We start from the raw sequence: 27,400 nt of genomic DNA, 5'->3' as shown, positions 1-27,400 counted from the left end.
AGAACTTGGGATATTGGCAGGCTTCTTAAAAGCACATGGCAAAGACACTTCATATAAACTGTTGTGCATGGCTGTGTACATTCAGGTGTATAAAGGAATCAAAGGGGCACTGCATGAGCAACATATTAAGAAAGGATTTGCCTAGGATGAGACATTGGACACTAAAATTAAAATTAAAAAAAAAATTAAAAAAAAAAATAAATAAAATAAATAAAATAAAATAAAATAAAATTTGTCTCCTCATTCCTAGGGAGGAACCTCCAGTTTTCAGAACAGGAAAGAGGTTTTGAGTAATGGTATTGGAAGCAAGGATTCTCAAATATACTTACTCACAAAATAGTGACTAAGATCTTGTTTCACATTTTCTACAGTACTTAAGGACTTAGTGATACTCTGAGACAGACCTCAGTAGTAGTAATTTGTATTCACTCAATGATCCTGTTTTCAACTTGCACTCAATGATTCCTATCCATATTGCCCTTAGCTAAGGAGATTTTGAAAAATATTTTGTAGAAACCAGTCTCTCGTGGTTTATGGTAACAATGAGGCTGAGCCGTCTAGATTTCCCTTCAGAGGAGTACTTTCTACCCTGGTCGGATTAAAAAAAAAAAAAAAAAAAAAGTAGATACGTAGGGCTGTCAAAGACAGCAATTAGCCTCTTCAGAGACTGCCTTAGCTAATAAGAGCTGCTTCATCCCAAATCATTTGCTTCTCAGGGAGACCCTCATCTAATGATTGATAGAGGCAGGGTTGTAAAGATCCAGAGAGTATAACCTCAAGGGACATCTCTAAAGAGCCACTTTAGCTTCTTAGCTTCCTGTACTGAGGATATCACCCAGCCTATCTCTGTGACTTCTCTCTCTGCCCATTCCTGATTCCTTCCCTTCCCGTCCAATGAGGCCAATTATGGCAGATTGGAGTAGTTACCTCCTAATATCCATTAGACACGTTGTACTTGATAATACAATTCCAAATTTTAGATGAAACTATGCCAGCTCAGATAAAAGATTTGTTTCCCAAACTCCCTTGCAGGTTGATATTGCCAAGAAACTATGTTTTGGCCAAGAAAATGTAAGAAAAGTGCTTTTAAGGAAGAAGGTGTACCTTTTTTTCACCCTTCCTTCTTGATACTAGTTGGAATGAAAACATGATGGCTGAAGACTCAGCAACTCTCTCGGACCAGGAGGTAACAGGGGAAGTATGGCTGAGAAGCAACATAAGGAGCTTGTGTACCTGATACTTGGAAAGACACATCACCAGTCCAGGCTGTCTACTACCAGATTCTTTTTCCATGAAAGCAAATAAACTTCCATATTTAAGCAACTTTTTGGAAGGTTGGGTATTTTTGTAGGGGGTTGTTTGTTTTACTTACAGCTGGATCTAAAATAATATACCAGGGAAGGGAAGAAGTGGGGGAAGAAACAAAGTGGAGAAATAAAGACAGTTCCCAAGATGAAAGTAAACAACCATTCCAGAATAAAATACAAAATGTTTACCTGGCCTAGAGAGCAACCTGTTCAGCTCAGAGTCTGAAAGCTGTTTCCAGAAAAAATTACCTGGAACTAATAGCTCATCTGACATGTTTGATGGTCAAGAAAATTGCACAGAGAGGCACGTTAAAGAGCTATGGGAAATTTGTAGATAACTTAGATATTCAAGGAAAACTAAGTGAAAAACAAAATGAGGACTTTAATAACTATAGGGGAAATAAATTGTCTAAGAAATCAGAAACATTACAGAATTCTACCTGGTTCAGCATCAACAATATTTATGTAGTTATAATGGTGAAAACAGTGCATATTCTTTTAACCAAAGATTGAAATATACTGAGATGATGTGAAGAGTAAGGGAAGAGAAGACGAATTGCGAGTTAAATGCTCATATACCATTGTAGAACATTTTGTTGATAAATAAGAAAATGCAGTATATGCTTATTATTTATTTTTTTAAGAGAGGAGAGGGGCAGAGGGAGAGAGAGAATCCCAAGCTGAGTGTGGAGCCTGACATGGGGCTGGATCTCACAACCCTGAGATCGTGATCTGAGCTGAAATCAAGAGTTGGATGCTTACCTGACTGAATCACCCTGGTGCCACCCCGTAAATGTTTACTTTTTAAATTATGGTGATATCTCTCTAATAAGTTCACTGAGTTAAAAGCAGTTGTCTCTAGGGAGCAGAACAAGTGGATAAAGTGAACGTCCTATTTATGTATTTCAAGCACTACTTTCATTTAATTTTTTGTCAATATTTCTTCGCATAAAACATTTTGATAGAAATAAAATTTTATTTTCAAATAATCAGGGAACAGAATTGTAAGAGGAAGAGAGAGAATAGTGAGAATAGATAGCATGAAAGACTGAACAAGTTGAAAGCCTGAGAGTGCTTTAAATATCTTTGCAATGTCATTTCTTATCACATGATATGAATAAAACCTGAGCTATGACAATTATAATTATTGCCAATATACTAAAATTTCCCCAGAGAACATTAGCTTTCTGCCAATTCACATAAGCTAAATGTCCTGAACTTTCATTCTCAGAATTAATGTTCTCCCCGAAGGAAAGATCCACACTACATTCATTTCTAGACTTCCATATTGTGAGCTACTTCAAACTTCAAAAAGATATTTAAGATCTGGGATTGCCAAGGGGAGGTTTTCTCAATATCTGTTGATTACCACAAATTCTACATTATACTGCCATTTATAGAAGAAAACGTCTCAGTCATTCTTAAGACAATTTAAAAGATTTTATGGGGCTTTAAAAAAATTCATTAGGTTCCCCTTTTGAGGGTTAACTCTTTTCTTTCTTCGGACTCTCTGAGCTCTCTTTTAGAATATCTGTCCAGAATTATGACTTATTGACTATTGTCAAGAATCTCGTTTTATGTTACTTATATAATCTCTGCTTTAATGGATGAAATAGCATTTTTCCTGACTTTTGTCTTAAATATTACCTGTTTTCTTTTTTCTGAAAGTTTTCCCTGTTTTCTTTTTACTTATCCACTATACATATACCAGCTAGAACTGTGATGATGAACCTTACAAATGTCTAAAGATGAAATGTGCTACATAGTAGGCTAACCAAAAGTTTATCCAAGTTTGCTTTCTAAATCAATAAACTGTGACAAATACTCAACAATTTCTAGCTTATTAAGTGATGTATACGTGACCAATATTCTCCTTTGTTTAGCTATTCTCCTTCACTAATATAAACTATTTCGATTCAGCTCTTTAAAAATTTTAAAGCAAAATCCTTTTAAATTTGCTCCTCATATCTGACAAATGTTATTAAACATAGTCTTACTTGACCTGCTACCTCCTTAAAAAGGTCTTGATTAGAGGATCCATGATTAGAAGTATTCTGGCTAATATTGCTGTGTAACAAATTATTCCAAAAAGTTAGCAGATAAAAAAAAAAACTGTTTTATTTTGCTCAAGATTTTGTGGTCAGAAATTCAGGAAGGGCTCAGCTGGACATTTTTTGGGGTATTTCATGCATATGCAGTCAAATAATGGCTGGACTACAGGTATATGATTGATCAATGGGGCTGAATGTCCCAGATAGTAGCTGCACAACCATTTTTGATCTAGCTTTGAAAGTCACTGTGCCACTTCTCTTGCATTCTATTAGTTAGTAACAAGTAGAGTTCCATTCAGACTCAAGGAAAGAAGTCATAGATCCCACTTCTTGGTCAAGGCAAAAAAATCTGTGACTATATTTCTTAAATAGTCACAAGAAGTATAAATGCTGAGGTCAGGTTGTTACAACTCCAGCTCATATTGTTATTTTTGTAGTATTTTAGAAACATCATAATAAATAGCTTTTGATCCCTGTGCTTTTAAAAAGCTTACCTAAATTAGCTCCACCCTATTATATTTTGGAAATTATTTTCTATTCCTGAGTGTTTTTTTTTCCTCCTGAGCAAATCTACTGTATTAAGCTTTTAACAAACATCATGATTTTCCCAAGTAGAGGTTACAATAGAGAATTTCTAACCACATTATTAAAACATTTTCCACATATTGATCTATATATTCTTCTCCTCCATATTTTCTTCCTTCTCTCCTTAGTATGCTTTGACGTTTTTATTTCACACTCTGCTAGGCACTGAGGATACTGAGATGAATAAACCATATTCCCTGTAGTAAAGGAGGCTTGCATTTTGGTGGGGGAGATGGGAACTGAACTGACAAATAGTATAGTAAATGTGATTTCAGGGATACGTGCAGAGGATTATGAAAGCATTGAAGCAACACCAAAGCTCCTCAATGTCTAAGTTATTCAAGAGAGAGCAGTAAAAATTCATATTCAATTTATTTTTTAAGAGTGAGAGAGAACAGATTTACGGTCTGAGATACATGGCTATGACACCCACACATTTCTGGGTGGATCGTGCCTTTCCAAATATAAATCATTTTATCTCCTGAAAATAAGATTAAAAAATTACCCACATTTATACAAATGGAAAATATGCATTAATTTGAAATCAACTTATCCCTCCTCCCAATGGTCAAACCACTGAAAGTCAGCTTCTTTGGGGATAGCAAAGATAGCAGGAAAACCCCTTGAGATTGTCAAAAGTGCTAACCCACTCCAGTGATTGGATTCTCATAGCTCAATTAAGAGAAACAGCAAGCACATTTGGTCATGAAGTTTAAAATATTTATGAGGATAAAAGGCCTGTAACAATGCCCTTCACTATTAGTTCACAGTTAGATGGAAGGAGAATTACTTTGGAGTCTTTTGCTTCATTATAATTTCTATGACAAAATGTACCGAATATTTCCCTTTTGGTTTAGCCTGAGAATCAGATGAATGCTTAAATTACTGATTATTTTAAGGTAGTTTCTTCCCATCTTTCCCCAAAGAGAATTTGGATTTTCACTGTCATTGAGAGAAGACACAGGAAAAGGAATTTAGTTTATCGGAGATCATCAGCACATTCTACTTAGGAGAATGCCAGGTACCTAAAGTGATTCAGTTGAGCAAATGGGTTAAGTTCCAGAGATATTTAAGGCATCTTGTGAGTAGGCAAATGGACTGTAGGGCTTTTAATACAAGGAACAACTGTATCTAGCTAAAACACTAGGGCTTCTCTGACATTTTTTTTTTTTTAATAAGGAAATGTTCCTTCTACAAACTAGCCTGTACCACATTGAAGAAAACCTTGAAAGTAAAGATATAAAAGTAAAGTAAAGATCATATGTAACCTCTGTTTTTTTAATTCCCAGAATCTAGCATGGTGTCTGACTGGAGTATGTGTGCTGTATAAACTTCACTAATGTGTCAAGCATTGAATGTATGTGTAGATCATAACATAATTTTAAAAAGTCACCAATTATAGCTGAGCAAAGAGTGGACAGATTAAGTTGTCCTGTACCTAAAATTTGTAATTTCATTTTCTTTGTTATTATTTGAAGACAGCATCTATTTTTATTATCCTAAGCATAAATCTTGAAGAAATATATGTAATTCTCTTATCTGATATGACTGTAAGGAATGTGTTAGACTTTAATAGATGCATAAACATAGAAATGAGGACTCTGTTGGGTTAAGAGAATTTGGTAGTGAGCTACTTAGTCTGCCCCCACAGTGAGAGGAAGATAGACTAATACTATAATGATCCACTTAATTATTCCTAAGGTATTTTTGATAGATGGATGTCATAGCTTACCAAACGTGAATGTGACATTGATTTTGCACAGTGACAGACTCTGTCATTAGATTTCACAGTTCATTATAGTGTTTTTCCCCCAATATTTACCCTTCATTTCTATTGCTGCTTATAAAAGTTACTTTGTCTTGATTTCATAAAGGATGGGTTTTATCTTGCAGGCTGAGACATATATTCCTTTCTAATTCCCAGTAAGGTCAAGAAAGACAGAACTCTTACCATGTAAGATCTCTGGCTCTGGCTCACAGAACTAACATTTTGCATTGCTATTTGGTTTTCATTTTAGTCAAGCACCCATGCTAGTTAATTTTTACAACACCCCTTGCCAAATAACCAAATTCCCTTTCCCCAGGAACACTGAAATCAAAATCTTAATAAGGACTTAAAAAATTAGGCTTAGCTTGCTTATATATTTTACAAAATTAGAATACTATTTGTGGAAGTGCCATGTTCATGATATTTCATTTTGAACTTGTTCTTGAATTCTTCTTGTTTATTTGCATTTTCTTATTCTCATTCTGAAACCCACTATCCATAAAAATATGACTGGATTACCCTTTCTGGGACATTTCCTTCCTTATGGTTGGGAAGCTTGTGTGTGTGCATGTGTGTGTGTGTGCACATTTAAGTTTCTTTTTTTCTAACCAAAGGCATTTATTTGTAACTTTTTAAATCTATTTTTGTAGCAAAATTAAACTATACAGACTGTTGGATTTCAGGTTTAAATTATTCATTTATCAAATGATTTATAGATTCATTTACAAATACAAACTGAGCCCTCTAGGTTGGCGTCTGCTTACTGCTTTTTGTTTTCTTATTTATAGATACCGCTTCCACTTTATTCATACTGGAGAACTATGTTTCATCAGGCTTTAGATTATATAGGGCTTTTAATCAAACACTTATTTTAGACTTCTCAGGCACTAAGCTCAAACCAGAGAGTTGGAGATAAATTAAACCTGGTGCCTACTTCAAGATGTCTAATGAGATAGAGAAAGGTATGAAAATATGTCACTTTTGGATGCTTTCATAGATATTTAGAAAACCCAACTTACGTTGGAGATTTGTTGACTCAAGTTACCATGAAGATCAAAGACTATAGGAAATTTAGCAGTTTAACCTTGACTTTCGTTGTTTCTTGTAATTCTTTGGCATATTCCCTCTTCCTATGTGTCAGCTTTATCCTCAGGCTAACTTATCTTGTGGTTCTAAGCAGAAACAAGGACTACATGCTTCCTCTATCCTCAATCATTGATCAAAATCTTGTACTTTACCTTGATTAAAATATTTCTGAGACAGTTGTGACTAAGAAAGTCCTGTGTTTGTTTAGAACTGAATCCCTAACCAATCACTGTAGCCTGAGGGTATGTGATTAAATTTCTTGATTTGTGCCCTTGAGCAGAGGGTAAAGTCAATTTCCCCAAACCACCAATCTTCTACACAAAAGAGAAAGATGGCTACTCAGAGGGAAATCCAAGGAGTGTGATAAAATAGAATGGTGGGAAATAAAATAAAATAAAATAAAATAAAATAAAATAAAATAAAATAGAATGGTGGGAAATTGATATTGGTAAGGCAATCAATGAATATCTGACTGGATCTAGATAACATCAGTTCTCTACCCATTCCCACTTGATGTTCAGACTCATTTTAGTTATAGCAGCTTGACTGCAGGAAAAAAAAAAAAAAGGTCCTAATTGTTCTATAACCCTAGCAATGTGACTTTGTAGATCCTCATGTTAAAAGGTAGAGTCTACTTTCCTATCCCTTGTATCTGGGAGAGGCTGATGATTTGATTTTTTTTTTAATGCTTTAGAAATGACCACATGCCAGTGTTGAGCTTAGCTGCCAAGAAGCTTTGTGTGCTCTCACTCATTCTTTTGGAAACGTGTTGCTACCCTGTGAATTACCCTGTGAATCAGTCTAGTTGGCTGAATGATGGGAAATGAGGCAAAACAGAGACAAGCCATCCACAGCTCAGTCCGTCCTAGACCAGTGACCCAGCATGTGACCATGAATGAACCCAGGTTAAGAACAGGAAGATCTGTTGGCAGGTGAAGGCAAGGCTTATTGAGGGCCACAATTGCTTAGTCATGATTCTGAAATCCAATAAAAACTCTTAAAACCAAAAGGGTTTTTACTAATTTGTAGTAAGATCATGTAGCAGCAAAATCAAATGTGTATTTATGAAAGGCTATTTACATTCTTTCTTTATCCAAACTAGTGTGAATTATCTATACTCTTTGCTGAAAGATAAATTAATGCGTTTGACCATAAGGTGCTGCTCCAGATCCCACTGGGGCTACAAAATACATTGTATATGCAAAGTTTATTTTTTTTAACTACGAGAGAGAGAGAGAGAGAGAGAGAGACAGAGAGAGAGAGAGAGAGAACTCAAATCAACAAGATACCTAAGTCTTGAAATATATTGTGCTAAAGACTTTGAGGACCCAAAAATCCATTTTGCACAGGAAACTTTTTACCCAACCTTTTTCTTTTTCTTCTTCCTATCCTACTCACAAAAAAATCTTCTCTAATCTCCTTTCACTGTGTGTGATTTCTTTTTTCTCCCTCCTCCTCAAAAGTCCCTCTCTTCAAGGCTCTCAGTGTCTGATTTCAGCCTCCTTCTCACTCTGGGATTTGCCTCCCCCACCTCTTTCTTTATATAGCACTATTTAATCTTTCTCAGCTTCCCAGATTGCACTTTCATATATCACTCAGCTCAGCAAATTGAAAGACATTCCTTGACATTTGCCCTCGTTGGAAAGGAAGTGAAATTTGGAGACCAAGGGGTAAGTTATGACTAATGTTCTTCCTTTCACACATTAGACAAAAAAAGATATATATTATTGGTGTTCTGATGGGTGTATAAGAGCTGAATTAGAATGAGATACAAAGAAAGTAATGGTCAATTCTACCCAGGGTGGGGAAGCATTAAAGAATTTTATAGAGAAAACCATGTTCTAGCAGAGTTGACTTATACTGACAAGTTGAGGGAATGGACTTCAGAACCAGCAAGTCTAAGTAGAAAAGGCAGCTTTGGAAGAAGGAATGCTATGAGTACAACTGGAAATATTCAGTGAATTGCAGACAGTTTATGCAGTTGGAATGTGTGCTGGGAGGTGGGGAAGAAGAGTTAGGCAAAGGCTAAGTCATGAAGACCTTTCTCACAACTAAGCTTCCCTGAAAAATGTGTGGGACTGTCAGTGGGGCAGAAATCAGAAGAAATTTCTAAAATATGAAAAGCATATAAGATGTTATTGAAGACATATTAAAATATTTAAATTAATATATAAAAACTACTATATATATATATATATATATATATATATATATATATATATATGTAAAAAACACAATGAAGCAAATAATACTCCAGAGCCATGTTTATATATTTATAGGAATCCAACTTGGCTATTCCTCTGACATATATCCAAAAATATGAAATACAGTTATAGAGTGTTATTATGCTTTTCAAGCTTGTTTATTTTATAGAAAAAAAGACAGTGAGAATGTGGGAATAAAACTCAAGTAGAAAGGTACCTTAGTTTAAGTATTGAAATAATATCACTGAAAAGATTAGCAATAATCATTATGATATGAAAAATCTAAAATAAAACTTTTATTCTCCTTAATAGTAAAGGAAAGCAAAACACAGTAATTGCTTAAACCACTCTCTACATAGGTAGATAATCAGACCCTATCTGTCCACTTTCTGAGCTCCTTTTTGGCCTGCTGCAGCTAAGGAGAAAAGACTAACTATTGTGCCAAATAAGCTCAAAACCTCACTGCCACAAAAGAAGTTTGTTTTATGCTCATGTCTGAGTCTGACATGGATCAAGTGGCTCTCCTCTGAGCTGTGATTCAGCAATCCAGGTTGCTTTCATATTATGGCTTCAAGGTCATTTTAGCATCATACAGATAGCAGATAGCATGAAGAGTAAAATGGACAGAAACATTAGACCCTTAACCACTTCCTCCCAGAAGTTAACACACACCATTTCCACACATATTCCATTCAACAGAATGGGAAATGTGGCCCCACAGAGATTCAGGGAGTACATCTACACTTGTGGTTGTTGTCTCTGGAGGAATTGGACCTTTTATCATTATTTCTCTTATTCCTCGTAACATTCATTGTCCTGAAGCCCACTTTACCATAGTTGCTTTGGTCTCCTTCTGATTAATGTTTGCATTGATATACCTTTTTCTTGTAACTTATCTACATCTTTATATTTATATCTCATTATTGTTATCTCTTGCTTGCACGATTATTATAAATTATTTGATTAGGCTAGCTCCTCTTCAATCTATTCTCCAAAATGATCTTTTTAAAATTCAAATATGATCTTATGCTACTTAAAAGCCACCACTGGTATTTTGCTGTATTTAGAATTAAGTCCACACACCTTATTCTTACTTGCTAGCCCACAGGTAATTTTTCCTCTCTTGACACTTCCAATATCATTACTTGACATTCTTCCCTTCACACTTTATACGGTGTACATACTGAATTTTCTTCAGTTGCATTTACTTCTCAATTCTCACCATTAATCATGCTACCTCATTCTTTAAAGGGCTAATTTCTTTCTATATATGTCTTACCTAGATATTGTATCATCTAGGAGTGCACTTTGACCTGCCAATTCTGAGTTAGGTACTCTTCCTGTATGTTACCACTGTATCATCTATTCCTCTATCAGAACACTGATGAAATGGTATTATACTTGTCTGTTAATTTGGCACATCCCCCACCAGATTTAAAACTCCTTTGAAAGTTGGGATGTATTCATTCAGTTCACTACTCTACATCTGGCACTTAGTATTAGAACTTTTGACATTTAATTAATACTTGAATGAATGGGTGAATTATTGAATGTTATTAATGACTTGAACAAAGAATTTATGTGGAGTATCCTGTTAGTGTGGTATGGGGTACTGTAAGATCACACATCTGGCCACCCTCCATGCTTAACAATATGCCAGGTGAAACCAAGCTAGAGGAAACTACCTTCAAGTTCTTAAGCTAGACCAAATCCTTAGGTTGATATAAGTTCTTAATGCAAGATTCAAATCAGGCACTTGAAACCTGAATCCTCTCTAAAGGCATGTTTATCTTATTATGATCTGCAACCCACAGAACAGAGCATGAAATGAAGAGAATCACCTCTAATAATTTAGCTCAAAGAGAATACCCATGTAAGCACGTGTGGGTCAAGACGTGCCATGCCCCACAAGCCTCTTTTGCCTTCTCCAAATCACTATTGCCTCCATCCCTTGGTTGCCTCTATCTTGACATTTATGGTAAGCACATTCTTGCTTTTCTTCATTGTTTTGCTAATATCCCAAAATATTCTGGTATAGTTTTGCCTCATTTACTAACTTAATGGAATAATACTGTTACAATTAGAATTTTTTAGTGGCTAGCTTATTTTCTCCATTATTACTATGGTTTTTTTTTTAAATCCATATGTATTAATTCTATCCTGAATGCACACATGGTACTTGGATCAGAGACAGATTATCATTTTACACTTATAGTAATGACCTTGCAGTACCCAACACCGCACATTTTACTCCTGGGACAGTGTAATGGCAGCAAAGTCAAATGCCCTATGTATACAAACTTCAAAGTCTGTATCACAGGGGAGAATCTGAAAATTTGATTTTGTCTGCTTACCTACAGGAGCAAGAGAAAGCTGTCTTCTCCTCTCCTCCTAAAAGGAGAGAGAAAACTTTACTTCAAGAATCTCTGAAACCTGTTTAACTTCCATGTCTTTTACTTCACTTTTCTATTTTTCATCCTTTGTACTTTGTTTGAGATGTTTTATTGAACTGTCTCCAATTCACTAATTTCTCTTCACAGTGTCTAATTTCTTTTCTTTCTTTCTTTCTTTCTTTCTTTCTTTCTTTCTGATTTTATTTATTTATTCATGAGAGACACACAGAGAGAGGCAGAGACATAGGCAGAGGGAGAAGCAGGCTAACTGCAGGGAGCCTAATGCAGGACTTGATCTCAGAACCTCAGGATCACAACTTGAGCAAAGGGCAGATGCTCAACCACTGAGCTACCCAGGGCCCCATAATTTCTAATAAGAAATTATCTTTTGAGTTTTAAATTTTGATTATGTTATTTTTTATTTTTCATTTCCAGATCCCTGAAAAATTCTAAATTTTGTCTTATTTCATTGAGCCCAGTAAGTATAGCAATTTAAAATCCTCCAGTATCTGAGGCTTCCCATTGGTCCTTTCTATGGCCTTATGTTTCTGTTTGTTTTCATGCATGTGATCTAACCTGATGTGCTTGGCTTTTTTGTTTGTTGTGCTTTTTATCTTCAAATTATAGATTCTTGGAAAGTTGCAAAGATATTACAGAAAGATCTGTGTACTCTTCAGCTTCCCTCAAATGTAACTATGTAACTATATGGAAGATCAAACCAAAAAATTGTCAGTTTACCACATGCATATGTTCATGCAACCGGGACCATGATCAAGAAACAGAAATGTACATATACATATATACACATATAAAACTACACAGTGTGTGACCTTTAGAAATTGGCTTTTCTCATGGTTATTTTTTTATTGTGAGTCAGTATATTTGCATAATTGTTTGTAGAATTAGTCTGAGATGATGCTATAGTTTTCATTTTGTTTTGTTTTGTTTTTGTTTCAGAGAATGCTGCTTCTGCCAAGTAACTGGTGTCCTAACACTCTGAAATTATTTTGGTTAAATTTTAGGGATTGACATTTTAACAAACTGAGGTATGCTCCCTGTGAGGGCCAATCTAACTTCTGGCTCACACTGCCAGCATGCAACCTTTCGGGATTCCAACCCAGAGTTTAAGGAATGGAGCAGATTCACTACATCCTTTCTTTGGCAGCCTCAGGACTTCAATCCCCAATCTCCTTACCTCCTCAGCTTTTCAACTCTTCCCTCTGTAATTATCTAACATCTCCAAGTAAAAGGAAGCTCCAAGCTCCTAACTTGACATTCTGAATCTCTCTTCTCTAGATTTTGGTCCAGTAATTTTTCTGTATCTTGTTAAACTTGCATGTCTTCAAACATGATTTTTAAACATTTTGTCTAGATTTTCTAATTATCCTCAACAGTGGGTGGGTCTAAATCACCTAGTTTCCTATTACTGGAAATTAATGTTTCCTGTAGTTATGTTTTCTCTGACCCAGAAAAAAATTTTTTAATTTAAAATTAAAATTTAAAATATTTTGAATTGTTGAATACAAATTGGAATATCTGACTTTTATTGATATTTAAATTTATGCAAGACAAAAGTCAGGTAAAGCAGTTAGGGGATACTGCTCCCTTTAGGAAAAAGCACTTGCTCTCAATTTGGCTGCAGTCTCCCCAGACCCCAACTGTCTGTACTGGGCACTTTCTTAATTTAAATAACATGCCTGCCTGGCTACTGTAAGCATTCTTATTTAAAGGGAACTTTTTTTTTTAAAGATTTTCTTTATTTTTTCAAGAGAGACACACAGAGAGAGATGCAGAGACACAGGCAGAGGGAGAAGCAAGTTCTATGCAGGGAGCCCGATGTGGGACTCCAGGATCACGCCCTGAGCCAACAGCAGATTCTCAACCACTGAGCCACCCAGGCGTCCCTAAAGGGAACTTTCAAATTTAATATTACTTTTTAGTTCCTAGAATTTTGTTACTAAATGAGATCATTACTCTAAATTTTGGTCATTTTATACTCTTCTCTTCCATCATTCAGAAGTCCCAGCTTGGGGTATAAAGTAAATCATATTCCTTGTATTATTGTCATTAAATGACTGAGCCTCTATACAGCCAATTCTAAAAATGTCTTTCTTACCTCCTTATAGCCTAGTCTCTCCTAATAACTCTGAACCCACTAAGGATATTTATTTATAGTCAGTTCTTATTATTATTGCCAAAGAGAGAAAACTGGAAACCATCTTCAGTCATCACTATAAAAGACTGTTGCAAATCTCTTCACTACCCTTGATTCACTTAGTCAAATTACTTCTCAGAATCTATTTTTTCTCTGATCAACATAGTGTCATCATGAATGCTCCTCCCATACCTCACAGAGTATAAATACACTAACAAACAAACAAAAACCCATGACATTTAAAAAATATGCAAGGTCGAAATTATTACCTAGACTTTAATATCATAGTGTTAATTGTTTTGTCAGCACATACTGAGAAGCCACTGTTGCCCATGTATTTCACTGTTTGATGCTCATGTGCAGTTTTGAAATTATACAAAGAATATATTGGTTCTCAAGGAACTTAAATTTTATCTGGGAAGAGACACCACATACAAAGAAGTATAAAACATAAATGAAGTAAGTCTATATATGCAAGATGACTTATAAAAGGAAATGCCTTATGCCACTAGAATGCCAATTAGAAGCATAATGAGAAACTGGGGGTGTTGAACAAGAAAGGCTCTTGAAAAGTTCTTTGGTCAGATTTCGAGGTAAGTTTTAGACATGGACGTAGGTGAGGGAGAGGTGAAATTATTCCAGCAAGTGGTATTTTTTGCAGAGCTTTTATTTCCAGGAACTCAGTCGGTCTACAATTATTCTTTTTCTGCAGAATTTTGAATGAGAGTTTGTAGTATGTGGCAGAGTTGATATTTGTTAATAGTCATTAATATGCAGACAGTCAAATGTACTATCTATAGAAATAGGACATGAGAGACAATCATGTGGACAGATAATCATCTCCAGTGTCAGTTCGTTCTCCCTCTCTCTATCCAATAGAGATACTGCACTCTCTGAAGGGGGTAATAAGACATTTAATATATGAATAAGGACCTTTATGAGCTTACAATTGCCGCTAGAGGTTTAGGCACCAAAGTGGGCAGTTAAACAGTATGCCGTAGTTACCTAGACATATAAGAAATGTCACAAGGCACTGGTTGATAAATACAACAAACACCAGGGCTGACAAGTCTTAGTAAAGTTCACCAGAGGCAGAACCTTTAGGGGGCTGGCTTGGAGGAAAAGAGATTTATGAAAGAGCTATAACTTAGAATCACTTCAGCAGAGAAACCGTAGAGGTCCTCTAATCCAACTAGATGAACCCTTTCTACAACATCACTAATAAATGGTTCTTTCTTTATCCTCTCCAGTAATACAGAATTCACTTTCATGAGACATCCTATTTCACATTCCAGGAGAGAATGTTATTTCTTATAATCAGCCCCAAATCAACCTCTTTATTAAAAGTGATAGTGCTATCCAAAGCTTTCCAGTCCCCATGTCCATCATCCTCAGGTGATTCACTGTATTACAGACGTGCTGGCTTATGTATTCCCTTGGCCCTCCTAGCTGTCCTGCTGAGCCTGCAGTAGCCACAGCACCAGAACTATGGCCATGAGAAACCTCTTATGTTTATCCTAGTGCAATAAACATTATCATCTCTCATGCATGCTCTACTGTGAAGCATTGCTCAGTACAGCATGGTGGTGAAGAGATACAGGTTCTGGAATCAGACAGACTCAAGTTAGAATCTTGGCTCTGTCAGTGATTAGTTCTCATACCTTGGGACAGAGACTCCACCTTTTTAATCCTCAATTTCTACATCGCAAAATGGATACAATGATATGTGCTCCCATATAGAATTGGTGTAAGAATTAAATATGAAAAAAAAAAAAGAATTAAATATGAGAACATATTAGGGCTAACAAGTGCTATTATTGTCATTGGTTCTGCTTTTACCCTTTATAACCATGATACAGAATTCCTCTTCTTTTTGGGAGTCTCAAATTATTTAAAGCTAGTTTTTGTTTCCTGTAACTCTCCTATTACTAAATATCTCAAGCTCCTTCAGCATCTTCCTGTCCAAAGTGAGTTTCTTCAATTTCTCAGTTGCTCTCTTCTAGATACCCTATGATGTCTTTGTGTTCCCTTCTAAACATAAAGTACTAAAAGCAGAATGTACCCCTACAGGTATGGTTTGGTGAGATAGTCCTCAAAAGGGTGGAAGGAATAGGGGATGGAAGGAAGGATATTCTCACTGGAGAGCATAGTAATAAACAAAGCAGAAGAAACCGCAATATGCATAACATGCTTATCAACAAATGGGCCTAACTGGCCAAAAGGGAGTTATGGGGGGAAAAGATCTTATGGAGCTGGACTGTGAAGTTCCTAGAACTATGATACTATGGATTCTATCACTATAAAGGAAAACTAACAAAATTGTCACTATGGAAGACTTATTTATCACTTGAAAGCAAGCAACCACAGAATTTATATGAGCTACTCACAAGTAGAAAAAAGTTATAAAGGGTTATAGCCCTTCTTTTGTTTCCCATAGATGAAAACAATCAATAACCCCATAATAGTCCCAAAGGCAATGCTGAAAACTTGGAGATGATCCACAAACCGCACACATTCCCTTTGGCTGTTGGCTGGTGCAATCCACTATGGTTAGAAAGATTGGTGACCCAAAGAAGTTACTTTGTTCTATCCTGGGAGTCATAACTCAGAAGCTTCATCTGCCGACTTCCTTTATTCCCAACCCTTTCTTTTCTAGCCCTCTGATCTTTCTTCCATTCATTCAATTTGCATAATTCTTAGAACCTTTTGGAGTTCATGCCTCACCTCTGCTGAGTCCTGGGCACTCTGAACACATTACTAAGCTTCTTTGTAACTCAATTTCCTCTCGTGTAAAAATGAGAATTTTTAAATAGGATTTAAAAATAAATTGTGAACATTAAACGAGTTAATGTATCTAAAGTGATTAGAAGAGAACCTGGAAGTAATAAGTATTATTTATGTTAAGGGCCGTTATTTTGGATCATTACTACTCATAATGCAACAGACACTAGACACTTGGCTAAGGCACAGGGGATGCAATAGGCAAAAAAGAACAAATCCCTCAATGGTGATGTTTCTCCTGATTGTGTGGGAAAGGCGATGACTTTGGAAGCATATTCCCGGAATAAACTTTCTTGTCTCTGGGATCCCTGGGTGGCGCAGCGGTTTGGCGCCTGCCTTTGGCCCAGGGCGCGATCCTGGAGACCCAGGATCGAATCCCACGTCGGGCTCCCGGTGCATGGAGCCTGCTTCTCCCTCTGCCTGTGTCTCTGCCTCTCTTTTTCTCTCTCTGTGACTATCATAAATAAATAAAAAAAATTAACAAAAAAAAAAAAAAAATTTAAAAAAAAAAAAACTTTCTTGTCTCTGTAACGTTGGATGAAACACTTAATTCCTCTAAGCCTCTTTTCCTTATCTGTAAGGATGAGGATTAATAGAATCTTCTTCCAAGATCTGTTCTATTAAATAAGACAAAATAGGCATATTGCCTGGCACAGTGTTGGAGCTACATATACACTCCTTCCCCCATAATCTTGTGGCCGTACCTGAGGCTGTAGGTCCACACTATCCAACCCTGAGTTTAGGATCCAGTGATTGCTTCTCAAGTGATGATCAGGAGCATGGACGCAGAGCAGGAAGGGCAAAAGCCACGGGGAGGGAGAAAGAGCAAGGTGGGGGAAGCCGGGAGACCGCCCCTGGACTACATCTCCCGGGATGCTCAGCACCAAGGAGCGCCCGCCCCGCCCCGCCCGGCCCCGCCCGGCCCCGCCCCTCCCGGCCGGCCCCGCCCCTCCCGGCCGGCGCCGCAGGCGCTGCCCACCCGGCGAGCCCGGCGGAGCGGAGGCTCCGAGAGCGGCGCGCGGCCATCGGGCGACTTCCCCGCGGAGCCGCGCCGGGGGCGCGCGGTGCTCAGGCCGCACGGGGCGGTCAGGCGGGGGTGAGTGAGGGCGAGCGGGGCCGGGAGGAGGCGCTGGGGCGACGGAGAGCCCCGGGAGCCTGGCGGGCGCTCGCCTCGCCTCGCCTCGCCTCGGGCTGTTTGGCGGTCGCAGCCCGACGCCGGTGCCGCGAGGTCCACCCGGGACCGACGGATTGACCCCCGCCCCGAGCGCGCGCGCCCGCCCCGGCCGCATCCGAGGTCGCCTCCCCAGACCCGCCTCGCCCGGCGGTTAGCTCCGTGCAGGTGAGCGCGCTCCGGGCTGCGGCAGGCGGAGGAGGCAGGGGCGGCCCCTCGCTCCGAGGTGCAGTTTCAGGAACCGCGCGCTTAGCCAGAGGGACGAGAGGCGGGAGACGGAGGCGGAGAGCCTTTCGCCGGTCCCACGGGGTCATCCATTCCCGGCTGAGGCGGGAGCCGCGGCTGCTGGAGCTGCCGGCGAATCGACTGCGCGGCTCGTACGTCCCCGATGGAACCGGCGGAGTCTGTCCTTTCTTAGAGAGAGACGCAGGCGAGGGGAAGTACGTGGAGACTCTGTCCCTCTTTGTTAGCAATGGGCAGTCCCGCGCGGGATCCCGCCGATTTACCCAGGGTAGTCCAGCGTGAGGACCCAGTCGTGCCGGGAGTTAATCAGAGCACCTCGCGTCTGAGGGAGCTGCGGACCGTTGCTCATTTCAGGAATTGACCAAACCCGTTACCGTCACTTTATTCATGGACGGATCCGACTGTAGGGATCTGTGTCCTCTTGCTAGGGGAAAGCTGTGCTTGGTTTTTTGCACTTGGTGGTTTTTGTTTTGTTTTCCTGTTTCAGTTACAGAAAAACTTCGATAATGGAAGTTAAGAAAAATAAAGCAAACTAACATAGAGCAGAAAAGTGTGCATTCCCTCTCCCATATTTTAAGTGAGTTGCCAAGTAGACCTTAGGTAAGCATTACTTGTGTGTGTGGGGGGGGGGGGGGGGGTTGCCAGCTGTTGGAGCTGCAATTTTTTTTTTTTTTTTAAGATTGTACCTATTCATTCATGAGAGACACAGAGAGAGAGAGAGAGAGAAGCAGAGATACAGGCAGAGAGAGAAGCAGGCTCCACGCAGGGAGCCCCATGCGGGACTGGATCCCAGGATTCCAGAATCACATTCTAGACCGAAGGCAGGAGCTAAACCGCTGAGCCACCCAGGAATCCCTGGAGCTGCGAATTTTGAGCATGGGTTAAATGCTCAGCACCATGGGTTAAATCAATTATTGCCAAGAATTTGGAAACAAAATTAAAAGGGCCCTTGCTTGTAACTGCTGTACTCGGTGATAGTGGAGTTGTTATTCCTTGGAAGGATGACCGTTTCTGCTCAACCCAAAGTTCTGTCACAGAAGGATCCCATGCTGCAGTGGGAGTAAGGCATGTCTGGAGACAAATTTCCAAAGGTAATTTTGGAACTATGTTAACAGCTTCTCACCTGTTTCCCTCAACAGAACTGTGACTCTGCAGGTTTATAATTTGTCTTCACTGTCAGTTTACTTCTAAATAAAAACTTCTGGATGGTCAATTTCCCATGCATGTTCGTTAGCCAAGTGTGCACAGGGAGAGGAACTCAGACCCATTCAGACACAATGAGCAAGAGTAGCTGATCTGTACCTAGACCAGGTGTGGGGGGAGAGGAGTAGAGCGGGCTGCCCCACGAGGTCTGGCTGGGATCACACGGTAAGGCGAGTTGTCTCCATACTCCGCAGTCCAGAACAAGCTGGCATCCTGTAGCTGCAGGGGCTGAGAGTGAAAGCACAGTGAACAAGCAGAGGGTTTTGTACACACAGGACTGTGACTAAGGTCAGCGGATGACCTTAAGTTTAGGAGATGTGGCCGGGTATCTTTTACCCACTTCAGAGCTACTCAGTCACAATGCTGAGCCCCAGTGCCAGTAGAGCCCACCGGATAGTGCCATATTTGTTCCTCCACAGTGATGCCCTAAAGCTAATCAATATTAGGATCTGTTCTGAACTAAAGATAGTGTAAAGAATTTAACTGAATTGTTGAGAAGTGTGTGCTTCCCCAGGTTTTCCAGAAAATCTCAGCTCTGCTAAAAAAGGTCCCTGCCTTTCTCATTTGTGTCTCTCTACAGGAAACTTGCCTTCTTATTTGAGGGATCCTGTCACAGAAATGTGTGAGTCCTTGGATAAATTTGGCTTGGTGACGGCAATGCTTCCTTCAGAGACACTGCTACTTCCTCTGTGCTCCTTTTCTACCTCTACCCTGACCTAAGTTTCTCAGTGTCAGTCCCTCTGCTAAGTCAGAGGATTTGCCCTTTTCATACTTTCCTGCCACTAGATATCCTTTCCTTTCTTTTATCCCTTTTAGGAGGAACTGGGGCTGGAAGTGTCAACAATTGTGACCAAAAAGGAGATGGGGACCCCAGGAGCGATACTCCTGGTAGTGTAGCCTTAGCCGCAATTGGGTTCTTATCTGTGTTGCTGTTGGCAGAATTTTCAGAAGCTGCTGGGGGATGTCTGACTAGCTCGATGGAGCTCCACTGCCTTGCTAAGAAGAGCAGCCAGGCGGTCCTGTGTGATGCTGCAGACTGGCATTCAGGAGGGCTTCCTGGTGACCAGGCAGATGCAGCAGCTGTCAAAGCTGCTCTCTGCTGCCAGAGACACTGTATGTCGACACCCAGAGCAGCTGAGACAGAAGGATCTAAACTTCGCCCTTCTCCAGCATCCCCCTCCTCCTCCCTGCAAGACAGTGCTATTCAGATAGACTCTTTGCCGCCAGGACCTCTCAACTCAGGGAACAACCAAATAACGGCAGGCCGGAAAGTCTGCAACTGCTGCAGCCAGGAATTAGAAACTTCTTTTACCTGCGTGGATGAGAATGTCAACTTAGAGCAAAAGAACCGATGTTCCCTTTCAGCAAAAGGAAGCAGTCATCTGGGAGACCTTGGCTGGGGAAATCCAAATGAGTGGTCCCATGAGCCTGCCATATCCTTGATATCTGAAGATGAGGATGATGTAAGTTCAGAAGCCACATCTTCAGGGAAGTCCGTAGACTATGGTTTCGTCAGTGCCATCTTGTTCTTGGTCACTGGCATCTTGCTGGTGATCATCTCTTACGTTGTCCCACGGGAAGTGACTGTGGATCCCAACACCGTGGCAGCCAGGGAGATGGAACGCTTGGAAAAGGAGAGCGCGAGGTTGGGGGCTCACCTGGACCGCTGTGTGATTGCAGGACTCTGCCTGCTTACGCTTGGGGGGGTCGTTCTGTCCTGTTTGCTAATGATGTCTATGTGGAAAGGGGAGCTGTATCGTCGCAACAGGTTTGCCTCTTCCAAAGAGTCTGCAAAACTCTACGGTTCTTTCAACTTCAGGATGAAAACCTGCACTAATGAAAATACCCTGGAACTGTCCTTGGTAGAGGAAGATGCTCTTGATGTACAGAGTTAATTCTGGTTGTGAACCTAGTGAGAATCTGCATTAGCATTTTATTTGAAAAGAAACCACATTTCTTAAAATGAACAGTGCAGTTTATTTGCTTAGCGAGATAGGCTTATTTCCCAAACCAACAGCCAGTGAGTGTTTTGGTTCTATATGTATTTTTTATTTAGAAGAAAAGCTGTGTAAGATGCATTAAGAAACTACAACCAGCTACACCTGTCCATCTAAAGAACTGAGATTAATCTATAATGGCCATCAGTTTCTATTTCTATAGCAAAATATTTCTAACAACCAGTGTACAAATGATTTCTTTTACATGGTATATGGGGTATTATTCTTTGGACATTAGGAGGTCCTACACACAGTAGGACCAATTAGTAACATTTTATGAAATAGAACTTAAGTATTAATCATTAATAAGGCTTACATTTAATTCTCAAAGGTGCTTATCCATTCTCTTGCTAATTCTTTTCTTCTTTTAAATTGGCTGAACACTAAAATACAGGGTTTTGAATTTGAAGCTTGAGGATGTTGATTATTTTTTAAAATGCAAAAACAAATCTGTTATATTTAAAATTACTCCTGTGCTCAGAAGTGGTAACTAAGTCATTAGAATCAACTTTCTAGGAAAAAAATATAAATCATTATAAGACTAATCTTAATTTAACCCAGAACGGTAGTGCCAGATTTTAGCCAGTGTTGCATGCTCATTCTCTAGATGAAGTAAAATTAGTTGCTCATATAAATTCCATTTTCTTTTTGTGGTTTAGCCATCATACTGGCCACCCAGGCTCTAGAATTCTTTCCTGGTTCTCACACCAGAGAGCCAAAGCATAAGACGTTCATAATATATTTCCAGACATAAACCTCTAGGCAGGTCTGAGTCATGATTGGCTCACACACACCCACGTGATGTTTTGTTGTTGTTCGGAGAAATACAATTGCAATACAATTGCAGCTAGACTCTTATTAGAGACTGTGCCTAGAAGCTGGTATCACTTACTCTAGGCCAAGCAACAAGCCATTGCCATTGCCCTAGGATGGCAGCAGTCCTTAAGCCCACAGCTAAAAAATTAGAAGAACAGCAGAGAGAAAGAGTAAACACAGAGATTCAGTGGGAACTGCATCCTCACCAAAACTTATCACCTCCTAACAGTGGTCTAAGTATCATTCTTCTTTTTTTTTTTAATTTTTCAATTTTGTTTAGAGATTTATTTATTTATTAGAGAGAGAGAGAGAGAGAGAGCACAGCAAGGCAGGGAGGGGCAGAGGGAGAAGCAGACTCCCCACTGAGCAGGGAGCCTGATACGGGGCTCAATCCCAGGACCCTGAGTTCATGACCTGAGCTGAAGGCAGACGCTTAACCTACTGAACCACTCAGGTGCCCCATAAGTATCATTCTGAGTTCCTCATCCATGCCCTCAGTAACTGTGAAATCTTGCCTCATAACATTCAAACTTGCTCGATGAGATTCATGATGAGCAAAGTGGTCACAACTTTGCAAAACACAACCAGTGTCCACACTATCTCTGTACCATTATGGTTCAGAAAGGAGTAGAAAAGACAGGCTCAGAAACAGCTTGTATTTTACAGTTAATCCTTGAGGTGTTTCCATCCTTCCACTGTAAGAGTTGTTTGAACTTCCAAACAAACAGGGGTCATTCGTAAAGAGGACTGGAACTTGGAACTTTGGATGGAAGGGCAGAAATGGGGAAGTGAGAACACAATTTCTTGATAGATTCTAAAGCCTAATTCTAATGCCTAAAGTTTTTGTTGTTTTTGAGGATTGTGGAATACGTGGATGACTTTGGCTGGCAGAGTGTGTGACTCAGGACATTTATGTGAATGAGTTCTTGTGGCCGTCAGAGATTGATCTGATGAGTTACATACATTGTGTGTTACTAAGGATTTAAGATGAAATGGAAAAAGAATCAGAGGATACTAAAAAGGGAGAGGGCAGGCATGTGAAAGAATTATTAGGTAAAAATGAGAAATTACATGGACATCAGAAAAAGCTTGATGTAGCTCAATTTGAAAAAAATTGGGAGAATGTAAACATGATTTTTGCTATCTATTGCTGGGTCGTTGTGCTTTCTGAACAAAGTTTTTGTTTTACTGTGACTCTCATGTCATGATTTATGTTGAAGTTGACTTATCAACAGTATAAATTTCATATTCTGAAGGTTTATAAATTGTCAGATTCTAGCTTGTTTAGGGATCCTCTTTACATGGAAGTTGAGGCAATAAGTTAATGATATCCTTGGCTGGGTGAGTAGGTCTGAGCTGTGTGTCTTTTGTCTTTTTAAAAAATACATTAAAAAAGTACATGCTTATTCTTAGAAGCTAAGTGGGATCAGCTGAGTTTTGTTTTATTTATTGGTGAAACATAGTTAATTAGCTAAATTGCAGACTAAATTGAATTAAGGTACAGCCCGATTTTCAGCTCATGAAGGAAGACAAATTTGAGAATCAAGTGTTAGGAAGTTTTTCAATTTTGTAAAACTGGATAAAGGAGAAAATTCTGAAATTTTTCATTGGGAAACATTTAATGAATCTTAACAGCGCTACCAAATTACATACAGTTCTGATGTGATCTAAAGGATACACATATCTCCCATTATATCTATTTGAGTTCTAATAAGGATAAGATATGCACAAGGAAAGACCTAACAAGTCAGAATGCATTTCTTCCTCTCCTTTCTTAAAATTTTAAAATTGAAATATTATAATTAATGCTTATTTATTTCAACAACATTATTTAAATCTGTTCACGTATAGGACACATCTCTTTTAAGGTTCTACTTATGTGATGGCAGACCATTACTCCAAAAAGAACCAATTCAGAAAATCATCTGGGTGTCTCCTTTAATGCTGTGTTGACAAAGTTCAGCTAACTGCCTTAATCCGCTTCCCTCCAGTATTCAGTTGGGTAGCTCTTGTCCATCCTATCAGTGCCTGAATTCAAGATGAGGATTACTTGAATTTAAAATCATGGTAACACAGGCAACAAAAACCCCCTGAACTTTAAGACTCTTTTGTTTCCAACCTGAGTCAGAGGTTTTTGGCTCTAAATGTCTTTATTTAGAAGTACTTTGGCAAGATCAGGTGATAAACGTTATAGATATTGAACCGATGATGGCTGTGGTCTTGCTGGTCTTGGATCCTTCATGGATATTATGACCTTACATCTATCTCTTGAACATGGTGCTGGTTGTTGTTATGAGAGTTTCTATTGCTAGAACTGCAACAGCAACTTCTTTCAGAGGTCCATGTTTAGGTCTTTAACTTTCTATCAGGTTTCAAAAAACTAAACTGTAAGTCACTTTCCTAATCTTAAAAGAAAGCAGCTCATTCTTTAGCAGTGTGGTCCAGACGGGTGAATACCAGAAAGAAAGCTGACTTTCTCCGGTACCAGCTGGGATCTACATGCTGCTTATGGACAGTTTAATCTTTCTAATAACTTTAGTAAACTGTTCCTTTGTAGGGCACCTTAAACTGTTTATAGTAGAGCTGAATGTTTTCTCTGCAATGCTGAGGGTCCTTTCTAGCCATTTAGAGCTCCAGAAGCAGACCACTTACTGGCCTCCTCAGAGGAAGAATGTCTTTTCTCTAGGCTTCCCATTTCATAACTGATTTATAGTTTAGAGGAATGTAGGACTGCTTAGTGCCATGAAATTCTTGGTGGCTGTGGTGCTTTTATCCATACAACTGCTATGCCCCTTGGTTCTATTTTACTAGATACCTGCCTGGTATCAATATCACATGCTTTGCTGTCTGCTTAAAATATCTGAGTCCATCCCTCTCATACTTATTTGTTTTGGGGACCCAATTGAACCAATGCTCGCACATGTCCTTTGAGGTGCAAATTTAGACAAAGAGACTGCCCTACTAATTGTGCCTTCGTTTTGCCTCCCAGTGTAAGGATAGTGATTGAGTGAGCACTATGCCAGTTGAGTGTCAGGAATTAGGGTCTGAACCCAAGTGGCTCTACTTTTTGTTACTTCTTTGTGACAGGCAGAAATTCTAGGCAACAGCATTTGAACATTTCAGCCTTCATATGTGCGAGAGGCTTATGCAAAACCTTACCGGATTAATCATCTAAAGTTAAAGAAAAAAAATGTTCTATATATTTATTAGGAGCAGGTTTTTCAATCTGAAGGTCAGATTCCATTGCAGCAATTACTGCTACCACAAAAATGTGGTCTGACAAAAGAGATTCACAACCTTCACCAGTGGTTCACCTATTCAACAAGATTTAATACCACCAGCTAGATTCCACTGTGACAAACGAATAAGACAGATCTTTATAGTTCTCTGCAATGGGGTTTGACCTTTCCCAGAATTGGGCATAAAGAATGACTACAATGAAAAGAATTATAATGAACTCTCACTGGCTTTACCCAGTATAAAAGGGTTCATAAGAAAGAGAATTAACATATCATTATCTTTCAGCTGATTTTCAGCTATATCATTTTATGGTTCATAGTATTCTAAAATATTCTCTCCTTCCAACTTTATGGGCAGAAGCCTTGGGAAATAATTTGCCTGATTTGTGCACTGACACTGTAAAACATAAGATGTTTTTTTAAATATGTAAAATTGACTTCAAAAATCTGTGGCTTACACTTAAGAGCATACCTGTGGTTTATGTTTGTTAGTGTGTAAATTTATGTCCAATCAAGTCTCTGTATGTATTAGAAGAATGTTTATAATTATAGAACTGTAATATCCAAAGCTATTGTTAGAATAATTTTCTTAGAGGAGATTTGGCATGCCTTAATGTTGACTTTAAGGACAAGAGAAGTCTTTCACAGGTCATGAATGAAGAATTTAGAATCAACCTCAGAATGAGATGCCATAGTTACGTAGGTCTCTTTTGGCTGTTCAGCATCTCACAGATGTTTGATTTATTTTTTTAACTGTGCAATTTCAGGCTCATAAGAGTGTGGCATATTTAGAATTTATCTTATCATGAATTAATATTTTATTTCAAGGAAATATGGGCAGCAGAAAGTATTTTCCTTTGCTCCAAGTTTTAGTAATTCTCCTGTGTTTCAGGAAGAAAACAGCCTTATTTTCCCACTGCCATCTTCCTGCTTCCTAGCCAGGCTGGGAAGAAATGTTGTACAAGAAAACAAAGATGGATTATTGCTGTACAGTATATTTGAGAGTTTCTATTTTGTGGCTCTCATCGTGCTTTTAATTTTATTTTTCTTGCCAAATAAGAAAAATAATTTGATGTTGATTATGTGTTTTAATATGCAAAAAGGGCAGTTATTAAGGTTATGGGCTTTTTTCTTAGGGCATGTGATGCCTTATATGTTAATAGCAAGTGTGTCATATCATTTTAAAATAAAACTATTTATTAAGATATTTCATTGTGTTTGTTCTTATTTATTTAAATCTGAATCTGTGATGCTGATTTTGTCTTTTAAAATTATATTTGAAATTATTTGTCCAAAAAAATTAATAGTAATATTTATTCTGATTCAAATACAACATTCTTCTTGCTATCATTATCATTGAACAATGTAAACCATACCTTATTATTTTACTTTATATGAAAAAAATCAAAGATATTTAGGTTTCCTCAGTATTGAACTTAGAGTGTGAATTGCATGATGTGAAAAAACTACATGAATTGGTATTTTTTGGTATTTTAAAGAATACTCATCTAAATATATAAAAAACTTTTAGATGAGAAAAAATATCAAATTAAGTTATATTCCTGCTTTTAAACTTATCTTAATCTACTTTTGATCTCTATTTTCAATTGAGGGATGCATAAGAATTGCTATTACTAAGTGAAATTTTATTCTTATTATGTATAAGTGCTGTCAAGGTTGACAATTCTAAAGGGACAATTTGAAGTGAGGCTCCATATATTGCCATATATATGTATGTATGTGTAATATATATATTTTATGTAATATATATATATTTTTTTGCTGGAAGATTTTTCCTTGGTTAACCACTTCTGATCATTTAGAATGAGTTACATAATGCTGCTACAATTCCATAGTATCTTACTATATGACTTTTATAGGTCAATAGGGGAGGAGGTTCTTAGAGACCAAGTCTGATGTAGCTACCTTTTCAATTGTTGCTGGTTGTCAAGCTGGAAGGAGAAAGGGAGTCTGAAAGGTCTGGACCAGGCATTGTAACTCCTGGCAACTTGCTAGCCAAGTCTAGTTCCACAGTCCCATTCAAACTGGGAAATGCAGTTCCATCATCTAAGTGGAAATGGGGAGAGTTAGGGCTGTTTGTTAGATGACACTGATAACCATCACAATTTCTAAAGTCTTTGTGTTGTTAAAGCACATTATGTATCAATGAATATAAAAATTCCTACATTCTCTGATGACCACTTATATTTAATACTTTTATACTAAAGGCAAAAAAAAAAAATTATTCTAAAAACTCCCAGAAACACACAAATGAGTAGTGCTTTTTAAAGAGAGAAATGGAATGAAAAAATAATAATAATAATAAAGAGGGAAATAATTACAATTTACCTTAAGATTACCTATATGATTTTGTTGTATTATTACAACAAAAAAAATAATC

General features: G+C 38.3%; 2 protein-coding genes across 4 annotated transcripts in view; one reads left to right on the top strand and one right to left on the bottom strand.

Moving 5' to 3' along the window:
- EMC2 (ER membrane protein complex subunit 2) overlaps nt 1-27,400 on the bottom strand; it is a 402,125-nt gene that overhangs the window by 38,456 nt on the left and 336,269 nt on the right. The gene's annotated exons all lie outside the window — the stretch shown is intronic.
- Nucleotides 18,477-26,206, top strand: TMEM74 (transmembrane protein 74). Of its 2 annotated transcripts, XM_038555341.1 has the most exons (3): nt 18,477-18,835; nt 19,528-19,569; nt 19,764-26,206. In XM_038555341.1, the coding sequence occupies exon 3, from the start codon at nt 19,925-19,927 to the stop codon at nt 20,840-20,842; it is 918 nt and encodes a 305-aa protein (XP_038411269.1). In that variant the 5' UTR covers nt 18,477-18,835; nt 19,528-19,569; nt 19,764-19,924; the 3' UTR covers nt 20,843-26,206. The 2 variants fall into 2 exon arrangements, with proteins under 2 accessions (XP_038411269.1, XP_038411268.1); XM_038555340.1 differs by having other exon boundaries at nt 19,528-26,206.

The sequence above is a fragment of the Canis lupus genome, chromosome 13 (genome assembly GCF_011100685.1).
Source record: "Canis lupus familiaris isolate Mischka breed German Shepherd chromosome 13, alternate assembly UU_Cfam_GSD_1.0, whole genome shotgun sequence".
Taxonomy (NCBI): Eukaryota; Metazoa; Chordata; class Mammalia; order Carnivora; family Canidae; genus Canis; species Canis lupus.
Note: the sequence above shows the minus strand (reverse complement) of the source record. Positions and strands in the feature narration are given on the sequence as shown.